Below are 24,597 nucleotides of genomic sequence, written 5' to 3'. Positions count from 1 at the left end.
AGGCTCACACAGTTGCTGGTGGACACGTGTCTATCGCAGGCCATGGAGGATAATGACAACCCGCCCTGCGATGAGCTCCTGGCTCTACATCGTTGGACTATGTCTGACCCATGGCCACAGTACCACCATCCACCCGGACCATCCCTGCATGCGGCTGTGACACTGCAGCGCACGGTCCTGTCCTCTGCCCGGGGGGATGTTGATGGCGGCCCAGGGGGAAGGGGGCAGACTCACCTGGGGCTGAGGTAAGACCACCCCTCACACACACACCTGCGCTCAACGTACATGACACCCCCGCACACTTTGGACAGAGCACAAAGGCAGCTTCTGTAGGTGTAACATTGACTTTAATAACCAAAGGAGTTCATGCACGTGCCCTAGCCCCTAAAACTCATCTGTGCCCTGCACCCGTGCCAACTTACTCAGTGTCTAATTGTTTGGCCTTACGGGCCCTTTGACTACGTCTACGTGGTTCCCCAGACGGTACAGCAGAACTGGAGGTGGACTCCTGTGATTCCTGCCCTCTGACACTGGATCCCTTTGGCGGCCGTTTCCTGGGGCGTCCTGGCCTAGATGGGCCAGGCTGCGGCCCGGGCGACTGGGATGGCGAGCTGCCAGCCTGTCCTGCCCGTTGCCCACCCGATGCACCTGGGACGGAAGGGGGGGAGTCCGAGGTGTCGCGGTGTACCGGCACCTCCCCTGCAGAGGGAGCCGGGACGGACCACACCACCTCCTCCTCCCTCTGGGTGCCCGATGGCCCCCAGGCCTCTAGATGGGTGGGGGATGCGAACGGACTGGCCATCCGACGCCCCCCCGAGATCTGGCGCTGCCAGTCCTGGAGGCCCGTGCTGGTATCGACAGGGGTCTGTAGGTTTTCAGCCATGGAGCCCAGGGTGTTGGCAAACCCTGTCTGTGACAGTGCGACGCCGGCTCGCACATGGCCACTGGCGCCGATGCCCTCAGCGATGGCCTGCAGAGACTGGGCCATGGCCTGCTGAGACTGGGCCGTGGCCTGCAGAGACTGGGCTATGGCGTTGAGCGCCTCTGCCATCTGGAGCTGGCACTGGCTCATGGCCTCCTGTGAGAGGGCAGCCATTTCATGGGCCACAGACGCCGCCTGCACGGAAGGCCCCAGGCCTCGCAAACCGTTCCCCATGTCTGACACCGTCGCACCCATTGCCTCCACCGCGGACGCCACCCGTGCGGTGTCAGCCTGGGTGGCACGCATGACCGGCACCACTCCCAGCTCCTGGACGTGGGTGGACTCCTCCACCTGCAACCGCAGCCGCCGCAAGCCGGCCGTCACCCTCTTCGCTCGTCTCCGGGTCGGTGGTTGCGTCGGATCTATGTGTGGGTGTGGTAACTGCAGGAACCCGTGATCCATCTGGGCGGCAGATGTTCGCTTGGGTTGGGCTGCCCTCCGACCGCCCGGTCCCTCTGCTGCTCCTACCTCCACCTGCTGTACCGGGACGGCTGTGTTGTGCGCACCAGTGAGGGTACCAGACGCCTCATCGGTGAGTGTTTCTGCGATGGTGGAGGGTGTTGGTGACAGCAGTGGCGTTGTGTCGTGCTCTTCGTCCCACTCTGAGTCCATGGCACTTTGGGGTGGGGGTTTGTCTCCACCCATCCATTCTGACTCACTGTCCGGTATTTCGTCTTCCTGGGTAGTGCTGTCCCGGGTAGGGGTGTCCTGGGTAGTGCTGTCCCGGGTAGGGGTGTCCTGGGTAGTGGTGTCCTGGGTAGTGGTGTCCTGGGTAGTGGTGTCCTGGCTCGAATGTGACGGGGGCCTGTGGCTGCCCCCCTCATCGCTGGGTGGTCGCTCCCGCACGTGACGGGGGTGTCGTCTCCCTGTTGCTCCAGGTCTCTCCGTCTCCCGTGGTGTGCGAGGGGCATCCTGCGGGCGCCGCATGCTGGAGGGTCCGGGTCTCTCCGTCTCCCGTGGTCTCCGAGGGGCATCCTGCGGGCGTCGCATGCTGGAGGGTGCGGGTCTCTCCGTCTCCTGTGGTCTCCGAGGGGCATCCTGCGGGCGTCGCATGCTGGAGGGTGCGGGGTCTCTCCGTCTCCCGTGGTCTCCGAGGGGCATCCTGCGGGCGTCGCATGCTGGAGGGTGCGGGTCTCTCCGTCTCCCGTGGTCTCCGAGGGGCATCCTGCGGGCGTCGCATGCTGGAGGGTGCGGGTCTCTCTGTCTCCTGTGGTCTCCGAGGGGCATCCTGCGGGCGGTGTGCATCTGCGGGGATGGGTGCCTGGACGTTTGGTCCTGCGATACACAATGAAGCATGCATGGTTAGACATCAGGCAGTGATCAGGTGATACAGGGGAGGGGGATATAGGGGAGGGGGGATATGGGGACGGGCTGTTGGTGGCTCACTCGCTAGTACGCCCCTGACCTCTGCATCAGCAACCTCCCGGTCCTCAGGTCCGCCAGCCAGTTCCAGGGCCCTTTCCTCGTGTACGGTCAGTGGCCTCTCATCAGCGGGCCCTCCTCCAGTCCTCACATGCTCCCTATTGTCGTGTGCGCGCTTCTCCTGTGGGGGGTGGGGGGCAGGGGTAAAAGGCAACAGTGTTAGGCAGGTATATGAATGCACGCCATCGGTTGCGCGTGCATTGCAGAGGTTAAGGTTAGGGCTGGATTCACTTGGGGATATGGGGGATATGGGGGAGGGGGGGATATGGGGGAGGGGGGGATATGGGGGAGGGGGGATATGGGGAGGGGATATGGGGGAGGGGGGGATATGGGGTAGGGGGGATATGGGGGTGGGGGGGATATGGGGAGGGGGGGATATGGGGAGGCTCACCCTGCCTGCTCTGACGAGGTCGTTCACCTTCTTGTGGCACTGGGTTTCTGTCCGTGGTGTCAGGGCCACAGCGGTGACGGCCTCTGCCACTTCCCTGCACAGACGCCGGCTGTGGCGTGGGGCAACTCTGCGGCCGTGCCCTGGGTACAGGGCATCCCTCCTCTGCTCCACCGCGTCCAGGAGCGCCTCCACATCGCGTGACTCGAACCTCGGGGCTGAGCGACGGCCAGCCATCCAGTCGGGTGTTGCGGTCGGGGTGTTCCGGTCGGGTGGGGGGGAGCAGCGCGGCCTTATGAGCCGTCACGCCGTGCAGCGCGTATGACGCTGCACGGCGTGAACCACTGCGCAAGCGTGGATCCCGTTACATCGCTGCTAGCCCATTTCGGGCCAGAGACTATCGACCCATTTTTCCGACGTGACGCAAGTCGGATTTGCGCCGTTTTTTGCGCCGATCGGCGGACTTTCCGCCGATAACGGAGAATTTCGCCCCTTATGTCCAGCATTTCCGCCAGTCTGGGCCCTCTCCCGGTGGTTGAGGGAGAGCTTTTCCTGATGAGACACAGAGAGCATCTTTAGCCATACATGTGGTTCACAGTGGTGGGATAGGGCTGTGAAGGAAGGGTTGGGGGGTTAAAGGGAGAGGGGGGGTGAAAGAAGGGTTGGGGGGGTTGAAGGAAGGTGAGGTGGAGGAGGGTTGGGGATGTTGCAGGGAGAGGGGGTGGAGGGAGCGTTAGGGTCACATGGAGAGTATTAAAAAACATATTTATAAACATATTTATTAAAGTTTTTTAACACAATTTTTCTCCCTTACAAACAATAACTCCCCCACCCCCCCCCCCCCCCCCCCCCCCCCCCCCCTCGTAACAAAAAAAAACCCCGAGAAATCGCGCAGAGCAAGATATATACATGGCAAAATTATATATTTACACAGCTTTGTACACTGGCCGTCACCCGTACGTGCCAGTTTCCCCAACCCTTCATGTTGTCTCTTGCTCATCCACCCTCCCAGGCAGTCCCCCTTTCCCCCCCCCTCTCAGGACGTCCCCCCCCAAGGTTGCTGCTGCTGCTGACCGACCTTCCTCTAACGCTCCGCGAGATAGTCGAGGAACGGTTGCCACCGCCTGTAGAACCCCTGCGCAGACCCTCTCAAGGCGAACTTAATCCTCTCCAACTTTATGAACCCAGCCATATCATTTATCCAGGCCTCCAGGCTGGGGGGCTTCGCCTCCTTCCACATTAGCAAGATCGTTCGCCGGGCTACTAGGGACGGCAAAGGCCAGAATGCCGGCCTCTTTCGCCTCCTGCACTCCCGGTTCGTCCACTACTCCAAATATTGCTAGCCCCCAGCTTGGCTTGACCCGGACTTTCACCACCTGAGATATTGCTCCCGCCACTCCTCTCCAGAACCCCTCCAGTGCCGGGCATGACCAAAACATATGGACATGGTTTGCCGGGCTCCCTGAGCACCTTCCACATCTGTCCTCTACACCAAAGAACCTACCCCCGTCCCGACCACCTCTTCTGTGTCCCATTCCCTTTCGGCCAGTGCAGCAGCAACCCTTTCTCCCCCGCCCCCCCCTTTCCCCCCTCCCCTCCCCCCGCTAGACCCCCTGTCTAGCTTTTTTGCTCACCCGATGTCACTCCCGTAAGTCAGCTGACGCCTGCTGACCCCGGCTTCCCCCGCCGTCCCATTGACCTCCCCGCGTGGGAGTCTCCCAAACCATATGCATTCTTTCGTTCCCCTTCCCGCCTTTCTTCCCACGCGCGGGAAAACACCCTGCGCTTTCCAAAGCCCGCTCCGCCCCCTCTGGCGCAGCTCCTGTCGCGGCCTTGTCTCTCTCCCCCAGCCCATGTAACATTTCCTGCACGTGATTGACCCCCTATATACAACAACCATCACACATCAACCCTCAAACATCCCCCCCACCCTCACAAACCCTCAGTTAGAGTCCAACTTTTCGGCTTGTACAAAGGTCCACGCCTCTTCAGGCATTTCAAAGTAATAGTGTTGGCCCTTGTATGTGACCCACAGTCGCGCTGGCTGCAGCATTCCGAATTTCACTTCTTTCCGGTACAACGCCGCTTTGGCCCGGTTGAAACCTGCTCTCCGCTTTGCAACCTCCGTGCTCCAGTCCGGGTATATTCGGATCTCTGCGTTGTCCCACTTACTGCTCCGCTCCTTCTTGGCCCATCTCAGGACCCACTCTCTGTCCATGAACCGGTGGAAACTCACCACCATCGCACTTGGCGGCTCATTTGCCTGGGGCTTCTTCGCCAGCACCCGATGTGCCCATCCAACTCCAGCGGCCTCGAAGGGGCCTTCGTGCCCATCATCGCCTCGAGCATCGTGCTCGCGTATGCCCCGGCATCAGCCCCCTCCATTCCCTCAGGGAGACCCAGGATTCGCAGATTCTTTCTCCTCGCCCTGTTCTCCAGGTCTTCGAGCCTTCCCGCCCACCTCTTGTGTAGCGCCTCGTTCTGCTCCACTCTCACCGCCAGGCCCACAAGCTCGTCCTCGTTCTGACTGACTCTTTTCTGTACCTCCTGGATCTTAGCTTCGTGGGCCTTCTGGGTGATCCCGAGTCCTTCAATTGCCGAAAGCATAGGCGCAAACATCTCCTTGCGCATCTCCTCGCGCTGCTCCTCGAAGCAGCGCTTGATGAACTCCTGCAGCTCCCCTTTGTCCCTGGCCGCTGGCATTTTGTTTTCTTTCCCTCGCTTCTCCCGTTGCTCCAGTGCCGCTCCTTTGGCCGTTACACTTCTGGTCCGTTTCATAGAAGTTGGAGGGGGACCCATGGCCGCCACCGGAAGCCTCGTCCCTGCTTATTCAATGGCCTTGGTAGATCTTTTCACAGTTGTTCCCTCTGCTGCTAGAACTCACCTTTAATAAAGGCCCTCAGGTCAGCTTGCAGCTTAAAGCTTGCCCTTCCCCCGCCTGCATGCTGGAAGAGGCTTTTGTCTATTCCTGCAGCAAAAGCCAAATCTTTTACTATTTCTGCCGGGTGTGGTAGCCAAAAGACATAACATTCCTGGGAGACACTGTCGGGGGAATGCTGCGGTCTTCTTCCCACACCGGGAAATGTCAAACAAATGCCGTGGGGGCCCTGTAAAAGAGCCCAAAAGTCCGTTCCAAGCGGGAGCTACCGAATATGCGACCTAGCTCTGCATAGCCGCTCCCGGAAGTCCGGTCACATGGAGAGTTGAGGGGTGGATGCTCGCATGGGGGTGGAAACGTCTCCAAGCGGGCGTGGCGTGGAGTCTGCTCACTCGTGCTTAAGGGAGAGGGGGAGCAGCCAGAAGTCGTGGTGCACATTGATACCAACGACGTAGGTAGGAAAAGGGGTGTGGAGGTAATAAACAAGTTTAGGGAGTTAGGCTGGAATTAAAAGCCAGGACAGACAGAGTTGTCATCTCTGGTTTGTTGCCGAAGCCACGTGATAGCGAGGCTAGGAATAGGGAGAGAGTGCAGTTGAACACGTGGCTGCAGGAATGGTGTAGGAGGGAGGGCTTCAGGTATTTGGATAATTGGAGCGCATTCTGGGGAAGGTGGGACCTGTACAAGCAGGACGGGTTGCATCTGAACCAGAGGGGCACCAATATCCTGGGAGGGAGGTTTTCTAGTACTCTTCGGGAGGGTTTAAACTAATTTGGCAGGGGAATGGGAACCGGATTTGTAATCCAGCAACTAAGGTAGCCGATATTCAGGACGACAAAGCGTGTAGTGAGGCGGGGGGAAGGTAACACTGACAAAGGAGAGTACTTGCAGGCACGGAGATGGGTTGAAGTGTGTATACTTCAATGCAAGAAGCATCAGGAATAATGTGGGTGAACCTAAAGCATGGATTGGTACTTGGGACTACGATGTGGTGGCCATCACGGAAACTTGGATAGAAGAGGGGCAGAAATGGTTGTTGGAGGTCCCTGGTTATAGATGTTTCAATAAGATTAGGGAGGATGGTAAAAGAGGTGGGGGGTGGCATTGTTAATTAGAGATAGTATAACAGCTGCAGAAAGGCAGTTCGAGGAGTATCACCCTATTGAGGTAGTATGGGTTGAAGTCAGAAATAGGAAAGGAGCAGTCACCTTGTCAGGAGTTTTCTATAGGCCCCCCAATAGTAGCAGAGATGTGGAGGAACAGATTGGGAAACAGATTTTGGAAAGGTGCAGAAGTCACAGGGTAGTAGTCATGGGTGACTTCAACTTCCCAAACATTGTGTGGAAACTCTTTAGATCAAATAGTTTGGATGGGGTGGTGTTTGTGCAGTGTGTCCAGGAAGCTTTTCTAACACAGTATGTAGATTGTCCGACCAGAGGGGAGGCCATATTGGATTTGGTACTTGGTAATGAACCAGGGCAAGTGATAGATTTGTTAGTGGGGGAGCATTTTGGAGATAGTGACCACAATTCTGTGACTTTCACTTTAGTAATGGAGAGGGATAGGTGCGTGCAACAGGGCAAGGTTTACAATTGTGGGGAGGGTATATACAATGTTGTCAGACAAGAATTGAAGTGCATAAGTTGGGAACGTAGGCTGTCAGGGAAGGACACAAGTGAAATGTGGAACTTGTTCAAGGAACAGGTACTACGTGTCCTTGACATGTATGTCCCTGTCAGGCAGGAAAGAGATGGTCGAGTGAGGGAACCATGGTTGACAAGAGAGGTTGAATGTCTTGTTCTTGGAAGAAGGTGACATATGTAAGGCTGAGGAAACAAGGTTCAGACAGGGCGCTGGAGGGATACAAGATAGCCAGGAGGGAACTGAAGAAAGGGATTAGGAGAGCTAAGAGAGGGCATGAACAATCTTTGGCAGGTAGGATCAAGGAAAACCCTAAGGCCTTTTACACATATGTGAGAAATATGAGAATGACTAGAGCGAGGGTAGGTCCGATCAAGGACAGTAGCGGGAGATTGTGTATTGAGTCTGAAGAGATAGGAGAAGTCTTGAACGGTACTTTTCTTCAGTATTTACAAATGAGAGGGGCCATATTGTTGGAGAGGACAGTGTGAAACAGACTGGTAAGCTCGAGGAAATATTGTTAGGAAGGAAGATGTGTTGGGCATTTTGAAAAACTTGAGGATAGACAAGTCCCCCGGGCCTGACGGGATATATCCAAGGATTCTATGGGAAGCAAGAGATGAAATTGCAGAGCCGTTGGCAATGATCTTTTCGTCCTCACTGTCAACAGGGGTGGTACCAGGGGATTGGAGAGTGGCGAATGTCGTGCCCCTGTTCAAAAAAGGGACTAGGGATAACCCTGGGAATTACAGGCCAGTTAGTCTTACTTCAGTGGTAGGCAAAGTAATGGAAAGGGTACTGAAGGATAGGATTTCTGAGCATCTGGAAAGACACTGCTTGATTACGGATAGTCAGCACGGATTTGTGAGGGGTAGGTCTTGCCTTACGAGTCTTATTGAATTCTTTCAGGAGGTGACCAAGGTAAAGCAGTGGATGTAGTGTACATGGATTTTAGTAAGGCATTTGATAAGGTTCCCCATGGTAGGCTTATGCAGAAAGTAAGGAGGCATGGGATAGTGGGAAATTTGGCCAGTTGGATAACAAAGTGGCTAACCGATAGAAGTCAGAGAGTGGTGGTGGATGGCAAATATTCAGCCTGGATCCCAGTTACCAGTGGCGTACCGCAGGGATCAGTTCTGGGTCCTCTGCTGTTTGTGATTTTCATTAATGACTTGGATGAGGGAGTTGAAGGGTGGGTCAGTAAATTTGCAGACGATACGAAGATTGGTGGGGTTGTGGATAGTGAGGAAGGCTGTTGCCGGCTGCAAAGAGACATAGATAGGATGCAGAGCTGGGCTGAGAAGTGGCAGATGGAGTTTAACCCTGAAAAGTGGAGGTTGTCCATTTTGGAAGGACAAATATGAATGCGGAATACAGGATTAACGGTAGAGTTCTTGGCAATGTGGAGGAGCAGAGAGATCTTGGGGTCTATGTTCATACATCTTTGAAAGTTGCCACTCAAGTGGATAGAGCTGTGAAGAAGGCCTATGGTGTGCTAGCGTTCATTAACAGAGGGATTGAATTTAAGAGCCGAGAGGTGATGATGCAGCTGTACAAAACTTTGGTAAGGCCACATTTGGAGTACTGTGTACAGTTCTGGTCGCCTAATTTTAGGAAGGATGTGGAAGCTTTGGAACAGGTGCAAAGGAGATTTACCAGGATGTTGCCTGGAATGGAGAGTAGGTCTTACGAGGAAAGGCCTTTTCTCATTAGGACGGAGAAGGATGAGGGGCGACTTGATAGAGGTTTATAAGATGATCAGTGGAACAGATAGAGTAGACAGTCAGAGACTTTTTCCCCAGGTGGAACAAACCATTACAAAGGGACATAAATTTAAGGTGAATGGTGGAAGATATAGGGGGGAGGTCAGAGGTAGGTTCTTTACCCAGAGAGTAGTGGGGGCATGGAATGCTCTGCCTGTGGAAGTAGTTGAGTCGGAAACATTAGGGACCTTCAAGCAGCTATTGGATAGGTACATGGATTACGGTAGAATGCTATAGTGTCGATTAGTTTGTTCTTAAGGGCAGCATGGTAACATTGTGGGTAGCACAATTGCTTCACAGCTCCAGGGTCCCAGGTTCGATTCCGGCTTGGGTCACTGTCTGTGCGGAGTCTGCACATCCTCCCCGTGTGTGCGTGGGTTTCCTCCAGGTGCTCCGGTTTCCTCCCACAGTCCAAAGATGTGCAGGTTAGGTGGATTGGCCATGATAAATTGTCCTTAGTATCCAAAATTGCCCTTAGTGTTGGGTGGGGTTACTAGGTTATGGGGATAGGGTGGAGGTGTTGACCTTGGGTAGGGTGCTCTTTCCAAGAGCCAGTGCAGACTCGATGGGCTGAATGGCCTCCTTGTGCACTGTAAATTCTATGATAATCTATGATTAATCTAGGACAAAGGTTCAGCACAACATCATGGGCCGAAGGGCCTGTTCTGTGCTGTATTTTTCTCTGTTCGTGCTGCCACAGGTCATTGACCTTTTTTGCACACTGGAGGCCAGTCCTCTTGGTCACACTCCTGGAACTCACAGTCGCCGCCACCTCATCCCAGGCAGCACTGGCTGCCCTATAGCTGATCCTCATGGACCTTCAGGGGAACAGGACATCCCCCCTGGCCTCCACTTCATCTAGAAGCCTGACGAGATCTGCATCCCCTCTTCTTGGGACTGGTTTCACGGCACCATTATTGCCAGCTGGCTGAGCAAGTGCAGCTTAAGTGCTGCTCGCCTTGTTAGCGGGGGGGGGGGGGGCTGGCGAGCGTGGTGCCCGCAAATCGGCTGCCGATCCTTCATTTGCTGCAAGAAGCCAGTGGGGCCTCGTTAACTGGACCAATTAACGTTGAATAGCATTGCTGGCCTCGCTCGGCTGAGGCCGGGAAGCTCGCAGCAGTTCCTGCTCGCTACCACACTTAGAAATTGTCATGATATACATCAGCATATCATGGTGCAATCACACACACACCGACACACTGATGGACATACGGTAGGACCAACCAGCATGTAGCCTTCACTTCTGCCAATCTGCCGGCCACTGACGAACGCTTTGCCCACATTCGACGTGAGACTGCAGCTGAGCCCCTTCTGCAACGTGTGATGCGCCACATGACGGACGGGTGGCTCAAGGGGCAATGCCCACAGTTTTACAACATTCGGGATGACTTGGCAGTCGTGGATGGTATCCTCCTGAAGCTGGACCGCATTGTGATCCCACACAGCATGTACCGGCTTGTCTTAGAACAGCTGCACGAAGGCCATCTCGGCATTGAGAAGTGCCGACGGAGGGCCCGAGAGGCTGTATACTGGCCGGGAATAAATGAGGACATTGCCAACACTGTGCTCAATTGCCCCACCTGTCAGCGGTTCCAGCCGGCACAACCACGTGAGACCCTTCAGCCACATGAGTTGGCCACGTCCCCCTGGTCGAAGGTGGGCGTGGACCTGTACCATGCGCTCGGCAGGGACTACATCATCATCATCGACTACTTTTCCAGCTATCCAGAGGTCACACGCCTGCACGACACCACGTCATCGGCTGTTATCGGGGCCTGTAAGGAGACCTTTGCTCGCCACGGCATTCCGCTCACCGTGATGTCAGACAATGGCCCCTGCTTCGCGAGTCAGGAATGGTCTTCCTTCGCTAGTGCATACAACTTTGCACACGTGACGCCCAGTCCCCTGCACCCTCAGTCAAATGGCAAAGCAGAGAAGGGCATCCACATTGTAAAAAGGCTCCTTTGCAAGGCTGCTGATGCAGGATCTGACTTCTGCCTCGCCTTGCTGGCCTATCGCTCGGCCCCACTGTCCACGGGCATATCGCCGGCCCAACTGCTGATGGGTCGCACCCTCAGGACCACTGTGCCGTCCATTCACGTCCCAGACCTCGACCATGCTCCGGTACTTCAGCGGATGCAACAAGAGCGTGAGCAACACAGGGCGGCTCATGATGCTCGGGCGACTGATCTTCCTGCCCTGGTGCCTGGAGATCATGTCCGCATACATCTTCCGGAGGGTGGCTGGTCGGCAACCGCTGAGGTTCTTAGACAGGTGGCTCCCCGCTCGTTTCTGATTCGTTTGCCTGATGGCTCCATTCGCCGCCGCAATCGGCGTGCCCTTCGTCTGGTTCCACGCTCGCTACAAAATTCTGCACCGGTGCCACACCCTCCTGTTGTCCCTGACATGGACTTTGTTGACCTTCCGGATACCCTGCCTCCTCCTCACTCGACCGTGGCCCGGCCCATTCCTCAGCCGGTGGATCCTGAACCACCCTTGAGGCGGTCAACCTGAATTCGTCGCCCACCCCAAAGACTTGATTTATAAACCTTGAACTATTGGACTCACTGACTTGTTCTGCCGTACTGTTTAAGAATTTTTCATCGTTTGTTAATAGCATTTGTTTCGTTCTTGGTGTAACATAGTTTTCCTCTGCACCTGGCATCTTCCCGTGTATATAGCATAGCCACATGTACAAATTGATGTAAATATTGCACATACATGATCAGACACACTCACTACACTTTATTTATTCTCATGTAGGCACATATTCTTTGCGAAAAGGGGGGATGCCATGATATACATCAGCATATCATGGTGCAATCACACACACACTGACACACTGATGGACATACAGTAGGACCAACCAGCATACACAACATCGCAGCCAATCACCAGTGAGAGCACACGCACTATAAAGACAGGGGATGCCAGAGTTCCCGCTCATTCTAGCAGCAGCCAGCCCAGAGCACAGAGCTCACAGCCTGCCTCTCAGACATTCACCGTGTGCTGAGTGCCTCGCCTAGATGGTGATAGGACAGGGTCCACAGATAAGCTGGTAATGCACGTACCCAAGCTTACAGTATGTTATTACAGTTGAGTTGTTAATAAAATAGAGTTACAACATCTCCAGCCGTGTTGACCAGTTTGTAGATCAGAACATCCAACACGACAGAAATCACTCCAGAGAATCCTGCCCTATAACTCCTGTCTCGGAAGTGCCACCTTCCCTGATCTTCACCCAGGTCAGGGTTTTTATACTGTGTGGTTTTCCCTCGTTAAGGGGAACCCCCCCCCCGGGGAAAAAAATGGAGCACAGTCCTTGGCCCCAAGGGGTTCTAACAGTTTAATCTCATATAGAAGATGGCATCTTTCAGCATGCAGCATTTCCTCAGTATTTGGAATGTTAGCACAGATGATGAATTAAGATCATGGAGTGGAGTTTAAATCCATAACTTTTTTGTGGCTGCTAACAAAATGATGGACACCCAATATCCAAAAAGAGCTATTTTCTGCAAGTTAAAAAATAAATTTAGAATACCCAATTCATTTTTTCCAATTAAGGGGCAATTTAGTGTGGCCAATCCACCTACCCTGCACATCTTTGGGTTGTTGGTGCGACACCCACGCAAACACGGAGAGAATGTGCAAACTCCACACGGACAGTGACCGAGAGCTGGGATCGAACCTGGGGCCCTGGCGCAGTGAGGCAGCAGTGCTAACCCACTGCGCCACCGCCGCAAAGTTGAGCATGGAAACTCTTGACTCGAAGTGCAGCAGTGAGGACCATGAATGGGATTAGGAGACTTCCTGTAAAGGCAGCCATCTGAACACTTCCAAAAAAGCATATGGACTTCTCTGAGCTTTGTCACTCCTGGCACCGGGCCACACAGTGGCGCAGTGGTTAGCACTGCTGCCTCACAGTGCTGAGGACCCAGGTTCGATCCCGGCACCCACAACCCAAAGATGTGCAGGGTATGTAGATTGGCCACGGTAAATTGCCCCTTAATTTTAAAAAGAAAGTCACTCCTGGCACCCTGCCCATCATCCCTTTGCTCTTCACCACTTCTGTCGTGCCCCTCCCTCCATGCTGGGAAATATAGCAGATAGCCTGCAGCCTTCTTTTGGCTACTGCCACCCAATAGTGTAGCCCCTGTGCTTCCATCGCCTGTCAAGAGAGCTGCCCAGAGCACCAGAATGTTCATACAAACAACCAAGTTCACTTTCTCCAGTGAGGGCAGCTCACTTGTGCACAGACCTGGGTCAAGCTGAGAGATGAATGAGAGATTTGTTGAAACTGTGCTTTTTTTTAACTTGGAAGCACCTCTTATTCCATAGTGGCTTTCAGATGTGAATTTTCATAATCATGTGTCTTATCCATTAGGATTGTCTTCAGGCAATGGAGAATCGGGTCACTGGCCTCATGGCTGTGGTTGAAGGACTGACGATGTTGGTGGGAATTGTCACGGTAATTTCAATCTAGAGCTGCATTTCAATTTCACTTTGATGAATGTTCTTTTTTAAAAATATATATTTATTAAAGTTTTTAACACAATCTTTCTCCCTTATAAACAATAACACCCCCCCCCGTAACAAAAAAAAAAGAAACGAGAAATCGCGCGGAGCAAGATATATACATGGCAAAATAGTATTTACATAGCTTTGTACACTGGCTCTCTCCCGTACGTGCCAGTTTCCCCGACTCTTCATGTTATCTCTTGCTCATCCACCACCCCAGGCAGCTCCCCCTCCCCGGACGTCCCCCCTCCCCGGACGTCCCCCCCCAGGTTGCTGCTGCTGTTGACCGACCTTCCTCTAACGCTCCACGAGAGTCTAGGAACGGTTGCCACCGCCTGTAGAACCCCTGCGCAGACCCTCTCAAGGCGAACTTGATCCTCTCCAACTTTATGAACCCAGCCATATCGTTTATCCAGGCCTCCACGCTGGGGGGCTTCGCCTCCTTCCACATTAGCAAAATCCTTCGCCGGGCTACTAGGGACGCAAAGGCCAGAATGCCGGCCTCTTTCGCCTCCTGCACTCACAGTTCGTCCACTACTCCGAATATTGCTAGCCCCCAGCTTGGCTTGACCCGGACTTTCACCACCTGAGATATTGCTCCCGCCACTCCTCTCCAGAACCTCTCCAGTGCCGGGCATGACCAAAACATATGGACATGGTTCGCCAGGCTTCCTGAGCACCTTCCACATCTGTCCTCTACCCCAAAGAACCTGCTCAACCTCGCCCCCGTCAAGTGAGCTCTGTGAACCACCTTAAATTGTATCAGGCTGAGCCTGGCACACGAGGAGGAGGAATTAACCCTACCCAGGGCATCAGCCCACAGACCTTCCTCGATCTCCTCCCCCAGCTCCTCCTCCCATTTACCCTTCAACTCTTCTACCAGCGCTTCCCCCTCTTTCAACTCCTTGTGTATTTCCGACACCTTGCCCTCCCCGACCCATACACCCGAGATCACCCTGTCTTGAACTTCTTGTGCCGGGAGCAACGGGAATTCCCTCACCTGTCGCCTCACAAAAGCCCTCACCTGCATATATCTAAAGGCATTTCCCGGGGGTAACTCGAACTTCTCCTCCAGTGCCCCTAGGCTTGCAAACGTCCCGTCAATGAACAGGTCCCCCATTCTTCCAATCCCCGCCCGATGCCAGCTCCGGAACCCCCCGTCCATCTTCCGCGGGACAAACCGGTGGTTACCCCTGATCGGGGACCACACCGATGCTCCCATTGCACCCCGGTGCCGTCTCCACTGGCCCCAGATCCTTAGCGTTGCCGCCACCACCGTGCTCGTGGTATACTTTGTCGGCGAGAGCGGCAGCGGTGCCGTCACCAACGTCCCCAGGCTCGTTCCTTTGCAGGACGCCATCTCCATCCTCTTCCATGCCGCCCCCTCTCCCTCCATAACCCACTTGCGGATCATCGCCACATTTGCTCCCCAGGTTTGGCAGCGCCAACCCTCCTCGGTCTCTACTGCGTTCCAGGAACCCTCTCCTTACCCTCGGGGTTTTATTCGCCCACACAAACCCCATAATACTCCTGCCTACTCTCTTAAAAAAGGCCTTAGTGATCACGATGGGAAGGCACTGAAACACAAACAGAAACCTCGGAAGGACCACCATTTTGACCGACTGCACTCTACCCGCCAGCGAGAGCGGTAATATGTCCCATCTTTTAAAATCCTCCTCCATTTGCTCCACCAAACTCGTCAGATTCAGTTTATGTAGGGCCCCCCAACTCCTGGCTATCTGGATCCCCAGATACCGAAAGCTCCCCTCCGCCCTCCTCAGCGGTAGGTCCCCTATCCCTCTTTCTTGGTCCCCCGCCTGTAATACAAGGAGCTCACTCTTCCCTACATTGAGCTTGTAGCCCGAAAACTCCCCAAACTCCCTTAAAGTCTGCATGACCTCCACCATCCCCTCCATTGGATCCGCCACGTACAGCAACAGGTCATCCGCATATAGCGACACCCGATGCTCTTCTCCCCCTCGGACCACCCCCCTCCATTTATTAGACTCCCTCAATGACATGGCCAATGGTTCGATCGCCAATGCGAACAACAGGGGGGACAGGGGGCACCCCTGCCTCGTCCCTCGGTACAGTCGAAAGTACTCCGACCTCCGCCGGTTCGTCACTACACTCGCCACCGGGGCTCTGTAAAGGAGCTTAACCCAACTGATAAACCCTCCCCCGAACCCAAATCTACGCAGCACCTCCCAGAGGTACTCCCACTCTACTCGGTCAAAGGCCTTCTCCGCGTCCATAGCTGCCACTATCTCCACTTCTCCCTCCACCTATGGCATCATTATCACGTTTAAGAGCCGCCGCACATTGGTGTTTAACTGCCTACCCTTTATTTTCGCCGCACTCCGAACCGTGGGCGTCATTCTCCGACCCCCCAGAGGGTCGGAGAATGGCCGTTGGCCGCCGTGAATCCCGCCCCCGCCGAAGTCTCCGAAGGGAGAAAAGTCAGCGGGACGTTAATGGCGCCGCTGCCGCGGAGAATGTCACGGGCCTGCGCAAGGCAGCCGATTTTCGGCCTGCCGATATTCTCCCTTCCGGATGGGCCGAAGTCCCGTCGACGTGATGACCGTTCACGTCGACGTGAATCGAACCTCCTTTTCATCGGCGTGACCCGGTGCTCCAGGCTCATGCCGACCAGCGTGGAGGTGAGTGACGGCCTGGGGGGTTGGCTCTGGGCAGGAAATGGCGTGGCCGCAGTCTGATTGCGTGAGGAGAGGTGAGTCTCGGGTTGTGTGTGTGTGTGTGCGGCGGGGGGGGGGGTGGTTAGTGTAGGCTGGGCTCCGGGGGAGTGCCGGGAGGGGGTCCGTGCCGGGGTGGAGGTTGGGGGTGGGGGTCCGTGCCGGGGTGGAGGTTGGGGGTTAGGGGGGGTCCGTGCTGGGGTGGAGGTTGGGGGGGGTCCGTGCTGGGGTGGAGGTTGGGGGTTGGGGAGGGGGTCCGTGCTGGGGTGGAGGTTGGGGGTTGGGGGGGGTCCATGCTGGGGTGGAGGTTGGGGGTTGGGGGGGGGGGTCCGTGCTGGGGTGGAGGTTGGGGGTTGGGGGGGGTCCGTGCTGGGGTGGAGGTTGGGGGGGTCCGTGCTGGGGTGGAGATTGGGGGTTGGGGGGGGGTCCGTGCTGGGGTGGAGGTTGGGGGTTGGGGAGGGGGTCCGTGCCGGGGTGGAGGTTGGACGGGGGGGTCCGTGCCGGGGTGGAGGTTGGAGGGGGATGGGAGTCCGTGCTGGGGTGGAGGTTGAGGGTTGAGGAGGGGGTCCGTGCTGGGGTGGAGGTTGGGTGTTGGGGGGGGGGGTCCGTGCTGGGGTGGAGGTTGGGGGTTGGGGGGGGTCCGTGCCGGGGTGGAGGTTGGGGGTTGGGGGGGGGTCCGTGCTGGGGTGGAGGTTAGGGGTTGAGGGGGGTCCGTGTTGGGGTGGAGGTTGGGGAGGGGGTCCGTGCCGGGATGGAGGTTGGAGGGGGGGGGGTCCGTGCTGGGGTGGAGGTTGGGTGTTGGGGGGGGGTCCGTGCCGGGGTGAAGGTTGGGGGTTGGGGGGGTCCGTGCCGGGGTGGAGGTTGGGGGTTGGGGGTCCGTGCTGGGGTGGAGGTTGGGGGTTGGGGGGGGTCCGTGCCGAGGAGGGGGTTGGGAGGTCAAGTGAGTTGGTCCACCTGGCCAGGTGCCAGCCTCCAACAGTTGGACCCATGCGGTCCATGCCACCTGGCTGGGGGGAGGAGGGGATATGGGCAATGATGACATGTCGTCGTTCCCCCCCACCAGGCCGTCATGTTTTCAGATCATCCAGCGATGTTGGCCGCCGTGGTGGCAGCCGCTCATGTCTATGTTGCCCTGGATGAGGAGGAGGAGGAGCGTGCCAGAGAGGCAGCGCAGGCTGCCGCAGAGGGGCAGGCGGCAGCCGCCCAGGCTGGAGGGACACCTGACCGACAGGACGAGGAGGGGGAGGAGGACGTCGCGGCCCCACGGCAACGGAGGCACCCGAGGGCGCCACGTGTGTACCGGCCCCGGCAGTCATACCAGGACCTCACGGACCGGGAATGCAGGAGGAGACTCCGGATGAGCCGGGAAACCGTGGCACACATCTGCCACCTGCTGGCACACCTGTCACCGTGTGGCACTGGCGGGGGACACCCTCTCCCCGTGTCCGTCAAGGTTACGGTGGCCCTGAACTTTTATGCAACGGGGTCATTCCAGGCACCGAGTGGGGACCTGCCGGCATATCGCAGACATCGGTGCACCGGTGCATCCGGGCAGTGACAGATGCCCTTTATGCCATGGCGCACCGCTACATCCGCTTCCCCGTGGACTGGGCCAGCCAAGATGCCCGGGCCGTGGGCTTCTCTGCCGTGGCCGGGTTCCCCATGGTCCAGGGCGCGATCGAAAGGATGCACGTCGCCGTGCGGCCACCTGCAGATAACAGGGCCGTGTTCACTAATAGGAAGGGGACCTATTCGATGAACGTACAGGTGGTCTGCGACCACCGCGTGATGATCCTGCACGTCTGCGCCCGTCACCCAGGCAGTGTACACGACTCATTCGTGTTGTCGCGGTCATCCATCCCCGGCATGTACGAGGGACGCCATCCCCGGCTGAGGGACTGGTTGCTGGGCGACAGGGGCTACCCATTGCGATCGTGGCTGATGACGCCTATACGGAGGCCACGCAATGAGGCGGAGAACCGCTACAATGATGCCCATGTAGCGACAAGGGGAGTAATCGAGAGGTGCTTTGGCGTGCTGAAGATGCGTTTCAGGTGCCTGGACCTCTCTGGGGGCGCCCTCCAGTATCGGTCAGATAGGGTCGGCCGCATCATTGTGGTGTGCTGCGTCCTGCACAACATCGCCCAGCAGAGGGGCGATGTGCCGCAGGCAGAGGAGGGCGGAGTGGAGGAGCAGCAGGAAGAGGCGCAGTCCTCCCCAGATGAGGGGGATGGGGGCAATGGTCAGGGCAGACGGGGTAGACACAGGCGGGTGGCTGTCCACCGTTACCGGCTGGCCCAGCGTGCACGGGACAGACTGATAGACGCCCGCTTCACTGACTAGATGGGCGTGGGAATCGGGTAGTATGGCCACAGACCGCACACCATGGCAACAGCCGACCACCCACACCCCCCACCCATCCACCCACCCAGCACCCTCACCTCCCTCCCCAACCCCACCCACCCCACCCGCATGTACACCACCCCCCCCCCCATTGCCGATCCACCGGTGGCACAACGGGCCGGGCTCACACAGTTGCGGGTGGACGCGTGTCTATCGCAGGCCATGGAGGATGATGCCAACCCGCCCTGCGATGAGCTCCTGGCTCTACATCGTTGGACTATGTCTGACCCATGGCCACAGCACCACCATCCACCCGGACCATCCCTGCATGCGGCTGTGACACTGCAGCGCACGGTCCCGTCCTCTGCCCGGGGGATGTTGATGGCGGCCCAGGGGGAAGGGGGCAGACTCACCTGGGGCTGAGGTAAGACCACCCCTCACACACACACTTGCGCTCAACGTACATGACACCCCCGCACACTTTGGACAGAGCACAAAGGCAGCTTCGGTAGGTGTAACATTGACTTTAATAACCAAAGGAGTTCATGCACGTGCCCTAGCCCCTAAAACTCATCTGTGCCCTGCACCCGTGCCAACTTACTCAGTGTCTAATTGTTTGGCCTTCCGGGCCCTTTGACTACGTCTACGTGGTTCCCCAGACGGTACAGCAGAACTGGAGGTGGACTCCTGTGATTCCTGCCCTCTGACACTGGATCCCTTTGGCGGCCGTTTCCTGGGGCGTCCTGGCCTAGATGGGCCAGGCTGCGGCCCGGGCGACTGGGATGGCGAGCTGCCAGCCTGTCCTGCCCGTTGCCCACCCGATGCACCTGGGACGGAAGGGGGGGGAGTCCGAGGTGTCGCGGTGTACCGGGACCTCCCCTACAGAGGGAGCCGGGACGGACTACACCACCTCCTCCTCCCTCGGGGTGCCCGATGGCCCCCAGGCCTCTACATGGGTGGGGGATGCGAACGGACTGGCCATCCGACGCCCCCCCGACATCTGGCGCTGCCAGTCCTGGAGGCCCGTGCTGGTATCGACAGGGGTCTGCAGGTTTGCAGCCATGGAGCCCAGGATGTTGGCAAACCCTGTCTGTGACAGTGCGACGCCGGCTCGCACATGGCCACATGCGCCGATGCCCTCAGCGATGGCCTGCTGAGACTGGGCCATGGCCTGCTGAGACTGGGCCATGGCCTGCAGAGACTGGGCCATGGCCTGCTGAGACTGGGCCATGGCCTGCAGAGACTGGGCCATGGCCTGCTGAGACTGGGCTATGGCGCTGAGCGCATCTGGCGCTGGCACTGGCTCATGGCCTCCTGTGAGAGGGCAGCCATTTCCTGGGCCACAGACGCCGCCTGCACGGAAGGCCCCAGGCCTCGCAAACCGTTCCCCATGTCTGACACCGTCGCAACCATTGCCTCCACCGCGGACGCCACCCGTGCGGTGTCAGCCTGGGTGGCACGCATGACCGGGACCACTCCCAGCTCCTGGACGCGGGTGGACTCCTCCAGCTGCGACCGCAGCCGCCGCAAGCCGCCCGTCACCCTCTTCGCTCGTCTCCGGGTCGGTGGTTGCATCGGATCTATGTGTGGGTGTGGTAACTGCAGGAACCCGGGATCCATCTGGGCGGCAGATGTTCGCTTGGCCTGGGCTGCCCTCCGACCGCCCGGTCGCTCTGCTGCTCCTACCTCCACCTGCTGTACCGGGACGGCTGTGTTGTGCGCACCAGTGAGTGTACCAGACGCCTCATCACTAAAGTGCCCAACCGTGGTGAGTGTTTCTGCGATGGTGGAGGGTGTTGGTGACAGCAGTGGTGTTGTGTCGTGCTCTTCGTCCCACTCTGAGTCCATGGCACTTTGGGGTGGGGGTTCGTCTCCACCCATCCACTCTGAGTCACTGTCCGGTATTTTGTCTTCCTGGGTAGTGCTGTCCCGGGTAGTGCTGTCCCGGGTAGGGGTGTCTTGGGTAGTGGTGTCCTGGGTAGTGGTGTCCTGGGTAGTGGTGTCCTGGGTAGTGGTGTCCTGGCTCGGATGTGACGGGGGCCTGTGGCTGCCCCCCTCATCGCTGGGTGGTCGCTCCCGCACGTGACGGGGGTGTCGTCTCCCTGTTGCTCCAGGTCTCTCCGTCTCCCGTGGTGTGCGAGGGGCATCCTGCGGGCGTCGCATGCTGGAGGGTCCGGGTCTCTCATGGTCTCCAAGGGGCATCCTGCGGGCGTCGCATGCTGGAGGGTGCGGGTCTCTCCGTCTCCTGTGGTCTCCGAGGGGCATCCTGCGGGCGTCGCATGCTGGAGGGTGCGGGTCTCTCCGTCTCCTGTGGTCTCCGAGGGGCATCCTGCAGGCGGTGTGCATCTGCGGGGATGGGTGCCTGGACGTTTGGTCCTGCGATACACAATGAAGCATGCATGGTTAGACATCAGGCAGTGATCAGGTGATACGGGGGAGCGGATATAGGGGAGGGGGGATATGTGGACGGGCTGTCGGTGGCTCACTTGCTGGTGGGCCCCCGACCTCTGCATCAGCAACCTCCCGGTCCTCAGGTCCGCCAGCCAGTTCCAGGGCCCTTTCCTCGTGTACGGTCAGCGGCCTCTCATCAGCGGGCCCTCCTCCAGTCCTCACATGCTCCCTATTGTTGTGTGCGCGCTTCTCCTGTGGGGGGCGTGGCAGGGGTAAAAGGCAACAGTGTTAGGCAGGTATATGAATGCACGCCATCGGTTGCGCGTGCATTGCAGAGGTTAAGGTTAGGGCTGGATTCACTTGGGGATATGGGGATATGGGGGAGGGGGGGATATGGGGAAGGGGGGATATGGGGGAGGGGGGATATGGGGGAGGGGGGGATATGGGGAGGGGGGATATGGGGGAGGGGGGATATGGGGGAGGGAGGATATGGGGCAGGGGGGCATATGGGGGAGGGGGGATATGGGGCAGGGGGGCATATGGGGGAGGGGGGATATGGGGGAGGGGGGATATGGGGGAGGGGGGGATATGGGGGAGGCTCACCCTGCCTGCTCTGACGAGGTTGTTCACCTTCTTGTGGCACTGGGTGCCTGTCCGTTGTGTCAGGGCCACAGCGGTGACGGCCTCTGCCACTTCCCTCCACAGACGCCGGCTGTGGCGTGGGGCAACTCTGCGGCCGTGCCCGGGATACAGGGCGTCCCTCCTCTGCTCCACCGCGTCCAGGAGCGCCTCCACATCGCGTGACTCGAACCTCGGGGCTGAGCGACGGCCAGCCATCCAGTCGGGTGTTGCGGTCGGGTGTTCCGGTCGGGTGGGGGGGAGCTGCGCGGCCTTATGAGCCGTCACGCCGTGCAGCGCGTATGACGCTGCACGGCGTGAACCACTGTGCAAGCGCGGATCCCGTTACGTCGCTGCTCGCCCATTTCGGGCCGGAGACTATCGACCCATTTTTATGACGTGACGCAAGTGGGATTTGCGCCGTTTTTTGCGCCGATCGGCGGACTTTCAGCCGATAACGGAGAATTTCGTCCCGTGGCTCCCCTTCCATCTTTGACTCCCCCTATTTCCCTCGCTGCCACCCTTTTACGGAGCTGGTGTGCCAGCATCCGACTAGCATTTTCCCCATACTCATAGGTCGCCCCCTGCGCTTTCCTCCACTGTCTCTCCGCCTTCCCTGTGGTCAACAGGTCAAACTCCATCTGGAGCCGTCGTCTTTCCCCGAGTAATCTTTCCTCCGGGGCCTCTGCGTATCTCCTGTCCACTCTCAAAATCTCCCCCCACTAACCTCTCCCTTTCAGCCCTAATGGAGATTAGGTCTCCCCTGACCACCGCCTTCAACGCCTCCCATACCACCCCTACCCGCCCCTCCCGTTGTCGTTGGCCTCCAAGTACCTTTCGATACACCCCCTCACCTTCCCACACACCACCTCGTCCGCCAGCAGTCCCACATACAGCCGCCACAACGGGCGTTGGTCCCTCTCCTCTCCCAGCTCCAGTTCCACCCAGTGCGGGGCATGGTCCGAAACGGCTATGGCCGAATACTCCGTCCCCTCCACCCTCGGGATGAGCGCCCTGCCCAGAACAAAAAAATCTATCCGGAGTAGGCTTTGTGTACATGGGAAAAGAAAGAAAATTCCCTGGCCTGCGGCCTTGCAAACCGCCATGGGTCCACTCCCCCCATCTGATCCATAAACCCCTAAGTACCTTGGCCGGCCTCTTTCCAGTCCTTGATTTGGAGCGGTCCAGTGCTGGATCCAACACTGTATTGAAGTCCCCTCCATTATCATGCCACCTTTCTCCAGGTCCGGAATGCGCCCCAACATACATAGAACATAGAACATAGAAAATACAGCACAGAACAGGCCCTTCGGCCCACGATGTTGTGCCGAACCTTTGTCCTAGATTAATCATAGATTATCATTGAATTTACAGTGCAGAAGGAGGCCATTCGGCCCTTTGAGTCTGCACCAGCTCTTGGAAAGAGCACCCTACCCAAACTCAACACCTCCACCCAACACCAAGGGCAATTTGGACATTAAGGCAATTTATCATTGGCCAATTCACAACATGCGCTTCATGAATCCTGCATCATCCCAGTTCGGGGCGTATACGTTTACCAACACCACCCACGTCCCTTGCAGCCTACCGCTCACCATTACATATCGCCCTCCATTGTCCACCTCAATAGTCTTGGCTTCAAATGACACCCGCTTTCCCACTAATATTGCCACCCCTCTATTCTTCGCGTCCATTCCCAAGTGGAATACCTGTCCTACCCATCCCTTTCTTAACCTGACCTGGTCCACCACCTTCAGGTGAGTCTCTTGGAGCATGACCACGTCCGCCTTCAGTCCCTTTAAGTGCGCGAACACTCGAGAGCCCTCTTCACCGGCCCATTCAGCCCCCTCACGTTCCACGTTATCAGCCAGATTGGAGGCTCTCACCCCCCCCCCCCCCCCCCCCCCCCCCCCCCCCCCGCCGACTAGCCATCGCCTTTTCTGGGCCAGTCCCGTCTCCACGCCTCCCTCTCACCCTCCAGTCCCCCAGACGGGGAACCCCCGCCCCGACCACCTCTTCTATGTTCCATTCCCTTTCGGCCAGTGCAGCAGCAACCCTTCCCCCCCCCCCCCTTCCCTCCCCCCCGCTAGACCCCTGTCTAGCTTTTTGCTCCCCCCATGTCACTCCCGTAAGTCAGCTGACACCTGCTGACCCCGGCTACCCCCGCTATCCCATTGACCTCCCCGTGTGGGAGTTCCCCCTCCCACCTTTCTTCCAGCGCGCGGGAAAAACAAAAGAAAAACCCCGCGCTTTCCAAAGCCCGCTCCGCCCCCTCTGGCGCAGCTCCTGTCTCTCTCCCCCAGCCCATGTAACATTTCCTGCACGTGATTGTGATTGACCCCCTATATACAACAACCATCACACATCAAACCTCAAATATCCCCCCCACCCTCACAAACCCTCAGTTAGAGTCCAACTTTTCGGTTTGTATAAATGTCCACGCCTCTTCAGGCGTTTCAAAGTAGTAGTGGTGGCCCTTGTATGTGACCCACAGTCGCGCTGGCTGCAGCATTCCGAATTTCACTTCTTTCCGGTACAGCACCGCTTTGGCCCGGTTGAAACCCGCTCTCCGCTTTGCAACCTCCGTGCTCCAATCTGGGTATATTCGGATCTCTGCATTGTCCCACTTACTGCTCCGCTCCTTCTTGGCCCATTTCAGGACCCACTCTCGGTCCGTGAACCGGTGGAACCTCACCACCATCGCCCTTGGCGGCTCATTTGCCCGGGGCCCCCTCGCCAGCACCCGGTGTGCCCCGTCCAACTCCAACGGCCTCGAAGGGGCCTCCTTGCCCATCATCGCCCCAAGCATCGTGCTCGCGTATGCCCCGGCATCGTCCCCCTCCACTCCTTCAGGGAGACCCAGGATCCGCAGATTCTTTCTCCTCGACCTGTTCTCCAGGTCTTCGAGTCTTCCCGCCCACCTCCTGTGTAGCGCCTCGTTCTGCTCCACTCTCACCACC

General features: G+C 57.6%; 1 protein-coding gene across 1 annotated transcript in view; it reads left to right on the top strand.

Annotated features, from left to right (window-relative positions):
- Window positions 1-24,597, top strand: part of LOC140431056 (tetraspanin-32-like) — a 209,679-nt gene that overhangs the window by 176,074 nt on the left and 9,008 nt on the right. The window contains exon 7 of the mRNA XM_072518972.1: window positions 13,459-13,542. Within this exon, the coding sequence (XP_072375073.1) occupies window positions 13,459-13,542 (84 nt within the window). The remainder of the gene's footprint in view (window positions 1-13,458; window positions 13,543-24,597) is intronic.

The sequence above is a fragment of the Scyliorhinus torazame genome, chromosome 10, assembly GCF_047496885.1.
Source record: "Scyliorhinus torazame isolate Kashiwa2021f chromosome 10, sScyTor2.1, whole genome shotgun sequence".
Classification (NCBI taxonomy): domain Eukaryota; kingdom Metazoa; phylum Chordata; class Chondrichthyes; order Carcharhiniformes; family Scyliorhinidae; genus Scyliorhinus; species Scyliorhinus torazame.
Note: the sequence above shows the minus strand (reverse complement) of the source record. Positions and strands in the feature narration are given on the sequence as shown.